This window comes from Macrobrachium rosenbergii, chromosome 29 (assembly GCF_040412425.1).
Source record: "Macrobrachium rosenbergii isolate ZJJX-2024 chromosome 29, ASM4041242v1, whole genome shotgun sequence".
Classification (NCBI taxonomy): domain Eukaryota; kingdom Metazoa; phylum Arthropoda; class Malacostraca; order Decapoda; family Palaemonidae; genus Macrobrachium; species Macrobrachium rosenbergii.
This window is the reverse complement of record NC_089769.1, coordinates 9,243,836-9,260,162: the sequence shown is the minus strand read 5'-3', so window position 1 is coordinate 9,260,162 and position 16,327 is coordinate 9,243,836. Positions and strand designations below refer to the sequence as shown.

The following is a 16,327-nucleotide window of genomic DNA, read 5'->3' as shown; positions in this document are numbered from 1 at the left end:
CAAAGTCTTGACCAATTTGGCCTCCTAAATACAGCCCTACAGATATAAATCTATTGGCTGGCCTTTTTTGCCATCAGATGGTATTCCTAGTTTCAAATTCTTACCAATTTGTACCAACTGAGCTCTTGTCCTGATACTGATTCAGGACTCAGAAGTCACATATTTGGCCTTTATGTGCAATGAACAAAAGCACTCATAAAAAATCAAGAGCATAATTAAATATACTGTATACATACATGATACCAAAGGGGAAATTTACTTTTAAAAGTCACAAAAACTAAAGATTTATTTCTAAAAGTTTAACATTAAGTCATTAGAAAATATATTCTCAATAAAAAATGTTTTATAAAAAAAATCAGACATCATCAAGTCCTATAAAAATCCAATATTTTCACAAAATATGATTGAATAAAATTCCTTCCACAGCAGTCATATATTACTTTTTTCAGCATGTGGTAAATATTTGAATAAAATTCTAACCAATAGTTTCTGCAGTAGATGCAAATAAAATTTCATATATTTGAAACATTTAACCAAATATGGTTAAACATATTCAACTTACATTTCATCAAAAACAAATATTACAATCCCTCTGTCCTCCAAAGTTACAGAATGATCTATTCTAAAGCAACTCTCTCTCTCTCTCTCTCTCTCTCTCTCTCTCTCTCTCTCTCTCTCTCTCTCTCTCTCTCTCTCTCTCTCTCTCTCTCTCTCTCAATTATAACCATTGTGCAAAAGAAAATTCACATAAATACAATGCCAACATATTACCGTACAGAAGTGGAACAATTACCCATATTACAGAAAACAGCAGTAATATACACTAAACCCATACTTATCTCCACTTTATTATATGTAAATATTTATATTTTCATAAATTTCTAACCAAGATTCCTCAATTAAAATGTTGAGCCAAAAGAGAAAGCCTAAAACTGAACTCAATTAGAGCTGGCCTCCAGATAAGATAATTTCATATGCATAACATCATTGCAATGCAAAGAATGCTATGTGTAACTTAAGTCTGTTTCTAACTGGGATGACTGTCTTTTACAGAAGAAATTCTAGGCATGCATACACATATGCAGGTTACAGAGTTCAAGAAAATTACAGTACACAGGACGTGAGATTAAAGTACTTTTACCCATACAAGTTCTGAGATAAAATTAATCGTCTAAATGTTAAGCACTGTATGCCTTAATGCATTATTCAACATGTAACAAAACTTACAAAAGTTTAATATAAATGTTGTCAGGTTATCTCTTTATCTTTGCAATCTGTATGTAAACCTTTATCCTGTATCACTCCCATTACAGTATTTCAAATGTATTACACTTCAAGTAAACTAAGTTATTTTCATTAGTTTCAAAATTCCATTGTTTTAATCATATGTACTGTCATGACAAATTACATTACATATACACTACTGCCACTGCAAATTTTTCAAGACCATTAAATTCACTTAACCAGCTAGAATTACTAACTGAACATGAACTGGTTATAAAAGACAGATATCTTTAGCATGCTCAATTCTGTTCTAACTACAATATTGTTTTTAAATGAGAAAAAATGCTGCGACACGAGGGAACGAATTAATAAAGCCAAATTAAACACTACACTACAAGATTATATAGATCACTGTTATTAATGCCAAGTGGAATCAAGAAGCAAAATGTAATTAAAACGTTTGTGCCTTACTCATATTATTGGATAGTCTGACTCAAGAACAGAACTCTTGGTCCAATAAGACCATTTCTTTGCAAGTTTCTTGCAGCTAGTTTTGAAAAGACTGTTTTATTCTCTTTTGTTGGCTAAAACAACATAAGTATGTATAAATATGCAATTCAGATCTGATATAAGTCTATTGGTTTAAGCAACACAGCTATTAAAATTGCAGCATGTAATCATCCATTTTCATTTCTCTAACTACCTGTGATTTTACTATTGTGGAAATATTAACTGATATCACCTAAAGTAAATTTATCATGACAAATGAGGTAAGAACTGGCTCAAAGACATTTCTAAGTTTCATCTTTAAAATTTCAAGATGAAATTGATATAACACAGATGAACTTTCAAAAATTTCAGTCCTAATTAATGGGCAAATGAAAGCTTTTATACCCAATAATGTTTTTAAAAAACTCCACAATACTTAAACTGACATAAATCACCAAAAACTACAATAACTTAATTTCTACAGCTAATGCATATATATAATGTCCCCTTTTACTACTGCTACGTCACAGCTCCTAGAAACATAAACTAGCCTAGTCTTCTGAAATGAAGATGAAATACTGTATAGCATACAACATTCATGAAAAAACTACAATACATTCTACAGCATAAATATGTTTAACCTTCCCTATAATACAGAGACCAACACTAAAGACACATCTTTAAGACTAACATGGGTTGGAAATGTGATGAGAAAAGCTGGCCAAAAGCAGTAAATACAGGTATGGAGGTAGCAAGACAGGGACCTGTAGGTTGGGCCAGAAAATCTTGGAAGGGGACAGATGAAGACTTAGACCTGACAGGAATTCTAGTAGAGAGAGCAACCAATGAAGGGAAAAGTCAACACACACATTTATGATGATGACATAAGAACAAAACTATATTTCTACAATTATCTAATACTATAACAAGTGCATGCAACTAAACAAGAAATTTTTGTTAGGCTCATGGCAAATGAAAAAAAATGTTTCCCATATCCATGAAAAATTAACAGTTGCATATGAAATCAACATAATAAAAAAATTTGTCATTACACCCAATTACCATTCAAAAACCATGCCAAAGAACCCAATTAATATCTACTCATTCTTTAATTAAGTACAGGGTACACAGATCATGTGTTACAATATCTCAAAGAACTGAAAAATAGTTTCTAAACTCCTTTGCAGAAAAATCCAGATACAGTACATCAAATATAATCCCATCAACAATAATCGTGTCACCTTCACCAAATTCATTAGTAAAATGTACATGAAACTGCCTCCAACATTTTACCTCTTCTAGGGAAGTTTCAACTAATCTTCATCACTTTCCATTTTGAGTAGAATGTAATCATCCCTGTTCGAAAGTAAAATAGTAAATTCGTTAAGCAACAATACAAGAAGCATATCTTTACCATTTTATCTGTCTATATTAACTATGTGCTTTCATATTAACAACTACTACAAAATATAAAGTTTTCATAATAAAACTAATATTGTAATACTTACCTGAACACCTGAATTTGCCCTTAATCCCACTAGCCCGAACAACTCTCAATTACCAATCCCACCAGTGGGAATTTTAACAGCCAGCGTTACCAACACTGCAGGTAAAATCTTGTCACTGAGCTACCATAACAAACGGTTGGTAACACTGACACAGGTGTGTGCCGAAACGCCCACTTTTGTCAGCTGCTTGATTCAAGGTCAAAACTGATGTGAGGAAAGGAGGGTGGGAATCATTCAGGTGTTCAGGTAACTATTACAATATTAGTTTTATTATGAAAACTTCATATTGCAATACACTCCCAGAACACCTGAATTCGCCCGATTAACAACTTTTAAGAAGAGGAGGGATCAATGCTATTGCATGCCCCTTTTGACAACTGCAGAGATGGTAGCTCACCAATCTGCTCTGCATAGGATATCTGTTTAGTCATACACTCACCATACTGATCAATGCTTTTGGTGAAGAGACATACTGGAGAGTACTTTGGTTGTCAGTCAGGTCAGTACTGTCTCCGTCCATCGACCTCCCATGTGGCTATTCAGAGCCTCTCATGTAAGGAGGGGAATGAAGTAGCGTGCAGAGCCGCTGTCCCTTCGGGTAACCTCTCTGGGTTGTGGATAAGGCCAGACGACCGACAAGCGACGAAGTATTTCAGCGCTGATGAGAGAGCCTAGCCTACTAGAGCACCCCCTTGGACTCTTGTAAGGAAACTATCAGACTATGATACTTAAAGAGACATAGGTTACTAAGTTCATGTGATTATACTGTCGCTATTGCTTAAGATTCTAAAGGCTAAAAGGAATTCCTCTATCTGCTTAACCTACGAACCACCGAACTAAGAGAATACCCCCTCAGTTAAAATGAACATACCCTAGATAATAGAGTTAGCCGCTACACACGGACTAATAGAATACCCCTCCAACGAGGCGAATTGAACATCTCTTAAGTAAAAAGAAGTAAACACTGAGAAGGACTTTCAAGTACCCGCCTCCAGAATAGAAGACACTGAATAATTCCTTAGAAAGGAAGATGAAGTGGCCATACTGCAAATGCTGTGCCCTCGGGGTAAGACAGAGCTTGAAGATGATGAAGAACCCGGAGATACCTGGGAAATCACCTCCCTCATCGCATTCTTTGACAGGAGACGGGAAGGATTCCGTGGAGAGATAGAGTGTACGCAGACGAGGACGGAGTTTCTCAACCTTTGCCAAATAGACTTTTAATGCTCACACCAGACATAAAGACATCTCTGCTGGATCGCCAGCAACAAACTCTTGCAGAGAAAGAACCCTAAATGAACAAGGCAGAGGGTTAACCTCCGACTCCGTCTTCGCCACAAATTCCGGAAGAAAGGACAAATGCATATCCTTTCCCACATAGGAGACCAGCCTAGAAACTGCCTGAAGCTCGCCTACCCTTTTTGCTGTAGCTAAAGCCGTAAGAAAAAGCACCATCTTAGTCAGCTCTCTTAATGTTAGAGCTTCAATGGTTTCAACAGCAGGGGAATGTAAAAATTGAAGTACTTCCAACAAAACCCATGGAGGGGCCCGAATCGGCAAGACAGGACGTTCAATCTTCAAAGAATGTAATAAATCATGGATGATTTTACTACTAGAAATTTCAGGGAGATGGAAGCTAAATGTACTGCTATACATTGAGTGGTAGTCAGCAATAGCCGAATACAAAAGGCCCTTGACTTCCCGAAGAAATAAAAGAAAATCAGCTATCTTAGCAATGGAAGGTCTAGAGATGGAGTGACCCTCCTTACGACACCAACTTCTATACACTGTCCATCTAACCTGGTAAAGCTTGTGGGTTGACTTTCCCAAGCTGAAAGAAAGCTGTCTAGCCAAAGCTTCAGAGAGTCCGGTCTGTCTAGCTGCTCGCTCGACAGTCGCCATGCAACTAGGTTCATCACGCAAGGGTTTGGGTGGTATAGTGGAAATGCAATTGTCTGAGAAGATCTTTCCGCATGGGTAGGAACATCGGAACTTCTGTGAGGAGCTCTAAGAGTTCCAGAAACCAAGGGCATTAGGGGCAGCAAGGAGCTATTAGTCATAGCCATCTTGACACTCTCCCACAATTTCCTGATTACTTGATGAATGAGCCCGAATGGAGGAAAAGCATACACCTGCATGTGATTTCAATTTTGTTGCATCGCATTGGTGCCTATCGACATGGGGTCTGCCACTGGTGAGAAATAAACCGGAAGGCGATGGTTCAATCTCGTCGCAAATAAGTCCACAGTTGCTGGCCATTTCCGGAGAACCTGACATACTACGTCCTGAGCCAAAGTCCACTCTCCCCCCTGTATCTGACGAGAGCAACTTAACGAATCGGCCAGCACATTGAGACTCCCCAATACAAACTGGGGAAGAAGAGACACTTTCTGTTCTTTGCACCATCTCAGAACTCTCTGAGCTATAATATTGAGTTCTGTTGATCTTGTTCCCCCCGAGTTCTTCAGATGCGACACGGCAGTTATGTTGTTGCAAAACAGAGCCACTACTCTGTTGCGCACTAGGTCTGAAAAACACCTGAGAGCTTCTTCTACCGCTCTGAATTCCCGAAGATTGATTGACTCCTCTCGTTCCCGATCCCCCCAGAGGCCCGAAGTCTTGGGGTTTCCTCCAAGATTGCTCCCCAACCTTGATCTAAGGCATCTGTGTGCAGATGAACGTCGGGAAGAGGGGAGCCAATAGACCTTCCAGGTGTCAGATGCACTTCTTCTGACCACCACAGAAGATCTGACAGGCAAGAATCGTTCCAGACTGTGACTGCCTTCTCGTTGTGGAAGTGTTGGAAGTCCAGCGATTCCTGAGACGTACCTGAAGAGAGCGCATCAGGAGACGAGACTCAGGAAAAGAGAGAGAGAGAGAGAGAGAGAGAGAGAGAGAGAGAGAGAGAGACTCAGGAAAAGAGAGAGAGAGAGAGAGAGAGAGAGAACAGGAACACCTCTACCTGTTCAAGGACCGACTGGATCCTCTCCAGGGTTGGGAAAACTCTCAAAGGTAGAGAGAGAATCCTCATCCCTCAACAGGTCATAGATTGTGTTGGCACTAGGCAGCTCTTGGCAAAGTTTAGTCGAATTCCTAGTACCCTGCATAGTTTCAAAAAGAAGTCCCTCGCCCTTACTAGCTCCTCTAGAGATGCGGCGAGGATCAGCCAATCGTCTAGATACCTCAACATTCTGTACCCCCAATGATGCATAATTGCTGAAACTGGAGACATGACCCTTGTAAACACCTGTGGCGACGTGGTCAGCCCAAAGATGAGAACCTTGGACTGGAAGGTGCCGGTGGAAGACACGAACCTGAGCTACCTCCGAGAATCCTGATGAACAGGAATCTGGAGGTACGCGTCCTTTAGATCCACCGAGACCATCCAATCCCCCCTCCTGACTGACCGCAGCACCGACTCCAAACTCTCCATACAAAACTTCACTGAAACCACCCGACGGTTGAGGCCCGAAAGGTCTATAATGGGCCTTCACAAACCTCCAGCTTTGATGTGATGAAGATTCTGCTGTAAAATCCTGCAAAGGGAGGAGCTGGTTTAACGCACCCTTGATACTTTCTCCTCACTACCTAACCCAGACCTATCCGTATTTGTCACACCTAGATCCTGATCCTGACTAACATTATCAACATTAAATTTTTCAACAACACTACAAGGGGGTTGTGGGGGGGGTCCTTCACTGGCTGCTCCACCCTGAGGGGGCCGGCAGAACCTACCCACTTGGAGGCTTGTGGTTCTCCATTACCCTCAGCACCCGTTAGGGCTGGTTCTGGAACAGGCAGGGGAGCTGAAAAGGAAGAAGGATTTGACATCCTAACACTAACACTATCCCTACCTGAAAATTGTTGAAAAAGACTAGCTACTAAATTTGTCATACTACTTGTAATCCTATCCTCTACCTGTTTGACTACCACTGAACTTGCTAAATCTATAACAGAAGACCGAGACCCTTGAGGCAATGAAAGATCGACTGCCGTTTGCCGCTTTTACTAGCCAACGACTTGCGATGACGAATGTAATCCTCCATCTCTTCTACTGTCCAATCGGAACATTCATCACAACGCATTTGCACATCACATTGAACCTTCCTACATACCTGACAAATTGAATGTCTATCTTGTCTCAAAGTACTCATCCATCTCTTGCAGGAAGAACAGGAGCGATAAGCGCTAGCATTCACGGTCGTAGGGGCAGTCGAAGTCGAAGCAGAAGGCGCAGTAGAAGGTGAAAGAGAAGACTTGTCCATGATGACCAATCGAGTTCAGGAACCAGTGATTCCAAATCCAAAGACGTTCCACAACGAAAATATCCATAAAAGGCTCAGCAACCAAGCAGGTCATAAATCCAGGAGAAAACCAGTAAATACAATCTAGTAATCCAAAATACAAAAGAGAAGTCAGGCAATAGGGTTAAACCTCGCCCTGCTGAAGGGAACAACCGTTCAGCAGTGCAAACAAAATGCAACTGAAGAAAGTGGGCGTTTCGGCACACACCTGTGTCAGTGCTACCAACTGTTTGTTATGGTAGCTCAGTGACAAGATTTTACCTACAGCGTTGGTAACACTGGCTGTTAAAATTCCCACTAGTGGGATTGGTAATGGAGAGTTGTTTGGGCTAGTGGGATTAAGGGCGAATTCAGGTGCTCAGGGAGTGTACTGCAATATTAGGGCCTGTATTTACTTAGTTTAATACCAAACAGGAGAAATGTGATTACAGTACCAATAAGAGCAATACATGAAAAGCACCACAAGTGCATTCCAGGATACCTGAAGTCAGAGCTGCAGGTGCAGTGTCCCAAACTTCCTCCTAACAAGTTTTCACATGTAACAAAATACCAACCTATTATTATTATTATTATTTAGAAAATGAACCATATTCATATCAAACAAGCCTACAGGTACACAGACTTGAAATTTAAGCTTCCAACAAATATGGTGTTCAAGTGAAAGAAATTACAGAAGATAATAGGAAATACAGAAAGATCAGTAAAAATAAAAATCAATTATTAAAGTACTGTACAAGTTTAATTGTTTTTGAGCTCAAACTGCATAATTTAAGCATTAGGAAGACTAATGCTTTGTCTAAATCTTTGGATTTTCTATTTTTTCTTTGTGAACAAGAAAGCATTAAGACCATCTTTCCCGCCACTAGTAAATGACTGCACTGATCACATTACATAACATCAAAATGCCTCTTTAACTTGGGTGGACCCACCAGAAATGTTGACCACTTGCAGGACCAAGCTTTTTTTAAACCAGTTTTATGATTCCTAATTAAAGGATGTAATACATTAAACTTATCATACTCAGTCATTTCAAACACAGCTATGAAAATATAAACAAACACTTATCATACTCAGTCATTTCAAACACAGCTATGAAAATATAAACAAACAAGTTTTTTTCAACAATACAATATTTCAGAAATAAACACTTACTCTTCTGGTGTTTCTGGTGGGGTCTGGAGATATGCACTGCACTGTGGGGACATACTCATGAATTTTCTGGAAAATGTTAAATTATGAATGTGTAATCTAAATTCAGCAGGCTAAAGATACAAAACACTAGATTATTGTACATAATTATCGTTCATATGATTGAATTGTTCTTAACAGTTATTTCCCAAAATGATAATGAATTTTTAATGAAAAATGGATATTATGTTACCATAAATGTTATTATTACTGTGATTACACTACCATTAAAATTTCTGAAAGGTTACCGAAAGATGAACGTTGCCGTAAGTGCAACCATAACTCTATGTTTACATTTTGTCAGCTGGCCTCGCATAGATAAAAGTTGATTTCATTGACATGGAATTATTCCTCGAATAGGCTACTTATTATAAAGATATTTAAACCAATAATATACAAGGTAAAAAGGGTTTTGTTACCTTTATTATCCGTTTATTTCATTTGAATCTTTTCATGTATGTCTGTGGTTATCGCACCTAGGCCGAGGCTAGCCTACTGATAAACATCACTTAAGGCAAAAAAAAAAAAAAATGCTTTACTTTAACGGATAATCGGCTTTAACAGACAACCTTCTCCCGCTATTACTGTAGCCCATTAAAGCGAAGTTTCACTGTAATGTTAAAGCAAAGTTTCACTGTAATGTATTACAGTAAACGTATTTTTAAGCACTATTCGTTTTGCAGATCTACCACTTACAATAAATTGGTAAATGGAAATTTTAAATTGAATATAGGCAGTCCCTGCCTATCAGCGGCGTCAGTTAACAGCATTCCGATTTTACAATGCTTGCCTTACGATGTCATCCAGATTTTCAGCGACGGTAGGCGATTTTCTCCTAACAAGGATTTTCTGCAGCACCACAGCCAGGAGTGCTCAACTGTCCTCAACTATGAAATGTCACAAGTAGTCACACGACTAGTGATTTTGCTACAGGATGATGACATGCAAGTTGAGATAGTCAAGAGGTATGCTGCTTATGTGTCTGCTTTGGAGTCTTCAATCTCTAGGTCAAAAGTGGAGTCATATTCTATATAAAGGAACACCATTCATCATATGAGGTCTCAGCAATTTTAGAGATACCGAAGTCTTGGTTCCCCATTCATTTCATCTAGAAGTGCTCTAATGGAACCTACAGATATATGAAAATATGCAGGTATTCAGCTTTTGGGTCTCGCCTAAAACAATGATTCACAATAATCATAGTGAGTGCCCTCCTCCTTGCCAAATAAATGGCAATGCCCCAAGGTTAACACGACAAGGGTTAGAGACATATCCGTGGATTCACACGGTGCATGCAAAGTAAAACTAACGTTTCCTATCTAAAAGGCAACAGACTATGAACCTCGGAGCATTTGTGGGTTTGTATGAAAACCTTTTTTGATTTTTGGGGGTCATAAAATCTGTAAAATATAATAGAATAGGATATAAAATTTAGGCCACAGGCAAGTGCTGGGACCTTTGTGGTCATTCAATGCTGAAACAGAAATTGACAGTAAAAAGGTTTGAAAGATGTAGCAAGAGGAAAACCCCACTGTTGCACTATGAATCAATTGTTATGAGAGGGTGGAAAGTAAGATGGAAGAAAGAGAATATGAACAGAGGTACAGTAAAAGGAATAAAACAGGTTGCAGCTAGGGGCTGAAGGGACTCTGCAAAGAACCTTAAGTAATGCCTACACTGCACTGACGGCACTAACCCCCTAAGGAGCATAAAATCTGTAATAGAACTGATTAAAGATACTTTACCTGACAAGACTGCGTCGACACTTTGGTACAAAATTCAAAGAAATAAACTTTTGGGACTTCTGCGGTGCTTCCCTTGGGTAAAACAGCATATCCCTTCCAACAGGGGTAATGAAAGAATCCCCTTCCAATGGTATGACCTTATCTCTCTTTTGTGTGGGTGTTAAAAACAATTCCTCCTCAGTTTCATCTTTTGGTAACTGGAACTCCAATACATTCACTCTCTTAGGGGTGCTCTCAGTTGTTATGGCTTGATGTGAATTGCTACAAGGATACTGACCATCCAGTCCAAAGGCACTTGAATATTCTGAAGAGAATTCTGATGGAGAATCTGATGTCTCAAATTCTGAACTCCACTCACCCTTATTATGTCTCATGGCATCGGGGTCTAGGCTTGACATATTAATGCCTGCAACTTTCCACTTATCCATGTTTTCATCTGCTTTCCATCCATCTTCATGAGGAGGTATAACTGGTGACTGCATTTGATTAAGTTTATATCTCACATGAAAATTAGGCTGCAAAGTCTTCAAGGCCTGCACAGGTTTGCAACTGGTTGACAAAATTGGAGATTCTTCTAAATAAGAAAATAACCCATTTGAATTGATTCTAAGTCCTAGAGGTTTCTGTGATTGCTCCTCAGAAGCAGAACTAGTAGATTTCTGATTTCTACCAAAAAGTGAAAAATTGATAGGCAACTGAGGGCTCTCACTCCCTTCATTTGAAATTACATTTTCTGATGATGCTACTTTTTTTGAGACCTGTCTTTCGCTTTCAACTGGTAACAAATTAAAAGACATATTAGATCCAACAATACCTGGGGTGCTTGAAATTTCACTCTGGTTACCCTTAAACCCTGCCGAGATTTTTCCCAAGGAAACTAGACTTGGTCGTGCATCCAATGACATTGTAATCCTAGAACCTACTGGTCTAAATATGTCACTTTCTGAAGACGAGAATGAGTGTGAATTGTTGTTCTGCGAACCTGGTAAATCTTGGCATCCAGAGCTTATATTTTCACTTTCTAAATACAGATGCTGTGACCCCACATTTGGATGAGAGGAACATAAGCTCTTACCACCTACTTCTGAGGGTCCGTTACACATGTCAACAGCTACTCTTTTATATACATCAGGTCTTTCTGCCTTTTCCTCATTAATGCTGTTCAAAGAATACTCAAGTTTCTTTTTGCCTTTTGGAAACCTCTTCATTTGCCTGAAATTAAAGATAAATAATATACAAGAAATCTTCAAAGTATAAAAAAATTATTAACATGAATAAATGTGAACTATCAAAATATCTATGCTTACTAATACTGTCCTACTAAGGGGTTCAGAGCTGGTGAAACACAGTTTTTCAGCAACAACTTTTTATCAAAGCATCGGATAAAGGTGAAAGTTGGCAAGTGTATACTTTATAACTCTACCTAATATTTGCAAGTATTATTTAGTACCTAAGTTCGATAGTTTCAATATTTATAGAGTAAAATGAAGTCGCCAATGCTGGAACTGAGAAAATCACAGACAAGGATTCTAAAACAATCCGTGACATAAACGTAAAGTGACATCATAAGGCTCCACCCATCACCTACTTCACCAATAGGCAGCGTATTGGATAAGCTTACACAGTCAAGGCTTTGACAAATTCAATAATGGCCAGCAGGATATGGAATTGTCCCAGTGATTGCAAGACCGTATTTGTGCTATGGCTTGCCACTTTGTATACAAGCAAGAAGACCTGTGGCAAGATTTACTATAGCGTGAATAGGTACTTATTTCTATAGTGGGTAATGGTTACTTGGCCACCCCAGAAGTGTGGGCAGGAGATGTTAGAGAATCACGGACGATATCCATGAGAGTGTGGAACCAGTCATCATTGATACCACTGGCGACGATGAGGACGGGGATGATCACCTCTTCAACAAGAGTGACGTTGAAGACACTTTGTAAATAAATTATCTGTGGTGTTAGGCATTTTATTTGTACATCTAAAACATGTTTATTAAAACACAATGATTATAACAATAAGTTCCTCATTCAAACTGATTTTAATATATTTTCCTTTCCATGCATATTAATATATAAATTGTGTTCATTTGATGATATTAAATAGGCAAATAATAGCTTGCCCTCAAAATCTTGACTCCTACATTAACTTTTATTTGCAGTGAGTATACGAGCGCTGTTTAGGGTGCTATATGATATTAAAAAAAAAAAAAAATAGCAACTGGTTTCATTAACTGAAATAAAACAATGGCATAGACCTTTACACCTCAAATAATTGAGAGAAATGAGGTATCATTGCTTTTCATCTGAATTCTACTTCTAGTGACCGCTCCTGACATGCTGCAAATAGAAGGCTATAGTGTTGAAGCCTGAGGTAAAACAAAACAGATTGTCTTTTTGTGTTCCCACCCTAAATAGATGTAGATCTAACAAATGAGCTACAGACTGGTTTATGATGTGGATGAATTACATACACTGAATTATTTGTAAAGTAGAAACAATACAAATATCAAGAAAATTGAAGAAATTCAAGCTAAAAACTTACTCCAAAGAACTGCTGTGGAAGTTGCGATGAAACCTCCACATAATAATAATAATAATAATAATAATAATAATAATAATAATAATAATAATAATAATAATAATAATAATAATGCTATCAAGGGGACCATGAAAAATCCTGCTCGCCATCATTAATATCGCTGAAGCCTAGGATGGGTACTAACAAGGCCAAGTGAGAAAAGGTCTACCCAACTGGATGAAGTCACCTCCCACCTGCAGCAACTACGTAGGCAATGACGTATCTTAAAGCTACCTGTTCTTTATGGCAATTCACCTGCTAACGCAATAAGGAGGTAGACAAAGCTCCGCCTACATAGGGGATTTGGGGGGAAGTGAGCAGACCTTCTCTTTCTCTTGGCCTTGGGTATTAATATCAATTAGTGAATATGTAATTGGCAAGTGGGCAGAGCCACAGGACCTCTGTGCTTAGGGGGATCTTCAATTTGAGGTAGGATCCAAGTCACATCCCACTGGAAAGAAATTTCCATGGAAGGAAAGTGCTCGAGCTGCATGAGTAACAAGAAACCTTTACTACCCTGACAGCCTATCAGTGGTAGATATCGGTGTACACCAATAAATATACTCGTATGTTCCACTGCATATTAGGATGTCCTGAGGCACGTGTATAGTTTTTAAATGAATATTTAAACTGTACGAGTTTATATCTTATACTGTCCAAGGAAGGCATTTTATATTTGTTGACTCAAGTTGACTTGCTTTAAATAAGAGAGGTGCCAAGTGATTATTTTTTAAAATCCCTCTTCTTTCACCACAAAGTTTTTTGTTGAAACTTGAAACCTGCTTCTAGTTTTACTGTGCTACACATTACAATAGTACTAAATTATGATGACGAATTACAAGTGCTTCGTCACTTCCAACATAGGTAGAAAAGTCTGAGGAAGATTTATAAGGTGTTGTATATTCTATGTCCCCCATTACAAACTGGATCCAGACTTTTCACAGTTGTATCTTAGGCTGAGCTGTACATCTAACATCCATAGTCTAAAATAGACAAAATTATTGCTTTATACAGCAGTGTCAAGGTTAGTCTGCAAGTTACCATTTTGTGAAATAATTTCTTTGCCAAATTTATGCTTTTGCATTTTACTTATATATAGGCTACACAGGCTTTCCAGTTTAACTGGGCACTATACCTAAGAACTTGGCTGTTCACTGAGTCAAACTCTTAATTTTCTTGTGCTTTATATCTTTATAAAACATAGCTACTGCAGTCTTTTCTGTGGAGTTGAGGCACAGATCTATTTTTACAATAAATGCTAATGATTATACATTCCACATCTAATACTTGGCACTGTGTAGTATACAGCAAAATCGTCCATGTTAGTTCTGAGTCCAAATGGTAGTTGATAACGAAAGTAATTTATTCTTAGTGTAAAGAGGATGCTACTAAGAACACCTCCGTGTGGAACTCCATTTTCAAGTGGGAAAGTCTTTGAACAAATACCAGCAATTCGCATTCGAAAGGTATGATACCAGAAAGTTCCATGATAATTAGCAAGTGCCTAATGTTTTTAATACTGAGTATTGTATCTCCATGTGATATCACAGGCTTTTTGTAGACCATAAAAAATATCTATTGTAATCTGTTTGTATTTAAATCCTCTATATATATGTGATCTTCCAGACGGGATATTGGATCTTTAACAGATCTAGTGTTCTAAAAATAATGAAGTATTTGCAATATATAAAGTTATGTTGTATTTATTTTCTACTATTATAGTACATGGGATAATTAGAGTTAAGACAATATTCAATTATACTGCTTGCCAGCAGCTTCAAAAATGTAACTATACATCTAGTTGCTGAGACTGGCTAAGAAAAGAACTTTTAAAGCAATGGGTTCAGCCTTAAATGAAGGGATAGAATTATTACTACTAAAAAAACAGACCAACTTGAGATTAGATGGAAAATTATGAAATGCTTATTTATGGAAATACCTTCTTGAGCTTGGAGTACATTCAAGTAATTTAACTGGTGATCCAGTGTGCGTTGACATTTGGCTCTTGGCTGGAACTTTTCTAGGTCTAGAAATCTGATCATGTTCCAGGCACTTCCTTTCCCCATCTGTCTTGTTCTGCAAAGTACCCAGCACCATATTTTAATGTAAAAATTTTGTAGATGAAGGGCAGATAAGGAAAATGCTAGGTTGCCTTCAACTTGTCATGAAAACCACAAATATGTTTTACTTCAACAAGAACACTAAACATACATATACACTCTCCAAGTAACACACCAGTTACAATATTCAATAACCTATAAAAATGTAATCTGTTATTGTTTACACACTGTAACCACAGCTTTGGAAAAGTTGATAAGGGCAAAACACACTTTCTTGAAAGAGCTACAGTGAACAGGAAGACTGTTCAAGCTTTGGTTTTTAACTACAGCTTCAATGGAGGTGGCATTTAGATCTACATTCCTCATTTAGGGAGAGCCTAATAGATAATACCCAACAACAGGCAAATGACTATTAGCCAAAGCCCTGAGTGATAAAAGTATGTTTTGCTCAAAATCTACGCTTTTTCTCCCTTGCCTAACATAACCCAAGAGTGACGCGACACATCCAGTTTCTTTCAGCCCTGGGTCCATTTGAGGGTGGCAAGAAGTGGGCAATATACGTTACGACCGTAGGTTTGTTAACTAAGAAAAATACAAATTAATTGAAAATTTGCCATTTGCTCATATGCGGAACAAACCTAGGTCTTAAGGGGAGCGCTGATTCCATAAGGCCCCATTATAAAGTAAGTGCTTATATCTACCTGATGAATGAAAGGATTTGCTTAAAATTTTTACTATTTATTCTTCAACCAATAATGAAAATTTTCAAATAGAGAAATTTAGAAATTCAACTTCTAAGTTAATTTTTTTTTGCATTTGAATAAAATTATTTTAAAACTTTTAAAAAATATGCAAAAAATTTCACTAAAAATTAATGTCCTGCATATAAAATCAAAATATATAGTCATACTACAATCTGTAAAAGTTTCATCACACTTGGTTCAGTCTTACTGGAGTTACAAGCATTTATTTTTGAAAAAACTAAGTTCTGAGAAAATGGCAAAAGAAAAAAATTTATGGTCATTTTGCAATAACTATGGAACTATGATAGTTACAAGGCTGATTTTTGCACAAAAACTATTTTGTCATATAAGAAATATGCCCTGAAATTTACAATATAATCAAATGAACAGAAATGAGCTCTCTCTCGCTTGATTTATATGCTACCTAAAATTTGCATATATATATATATAATATATAGTGTTGTATTTTAAAGCTGGGGTCTT

At 37.7% G+C, this 16,327-nt stretch overlaps 1 protein-coding gene across 3 annotated transcripts in view; it reads right to left on the bottom strand.

The window, feature by feature from the left end:
• Positions 1 to 16,327, bottom strand: part of LOC136854586 (uncharacterized) — a 65,700-nt gene that overhangs the window by 25,580 nt on the left and 23,793 nt on the right. For 2 of the 3 annotated variants that reach the window (XR_010857738.1, XM_067130994.1), the window contains exons 7-10: positions 14,981 to 15,117; positions 10,459 to 11,670; positions 8,678 to 8,743; positions 3,007 to 3,069 (exon numbers count right to left, since the gene is read on the bottom strand). Coding sequence is in view for 2 of the 3 variants with exons in the window: in XM_067130994.1 (XP_066987095.1) it covers positions 3,027 to 3,069; positions 8,678 to 8,743; positions 10,459 to 11,670; positions 14,981 to 15,117 (1,458 nt within the window). In the remaining variant the exon portion in view is untranslated. Of the gene's footprint in view, positions 1 to 268; positions 3,070 to 8,677; positions 8,744 to 10,458; positions 11,671 to 14,980; positions 15,118 to 16,327 lie in introns of those variants that run through there. The other variant, XM_067130993.1, reaches the window with a different exon arrangement.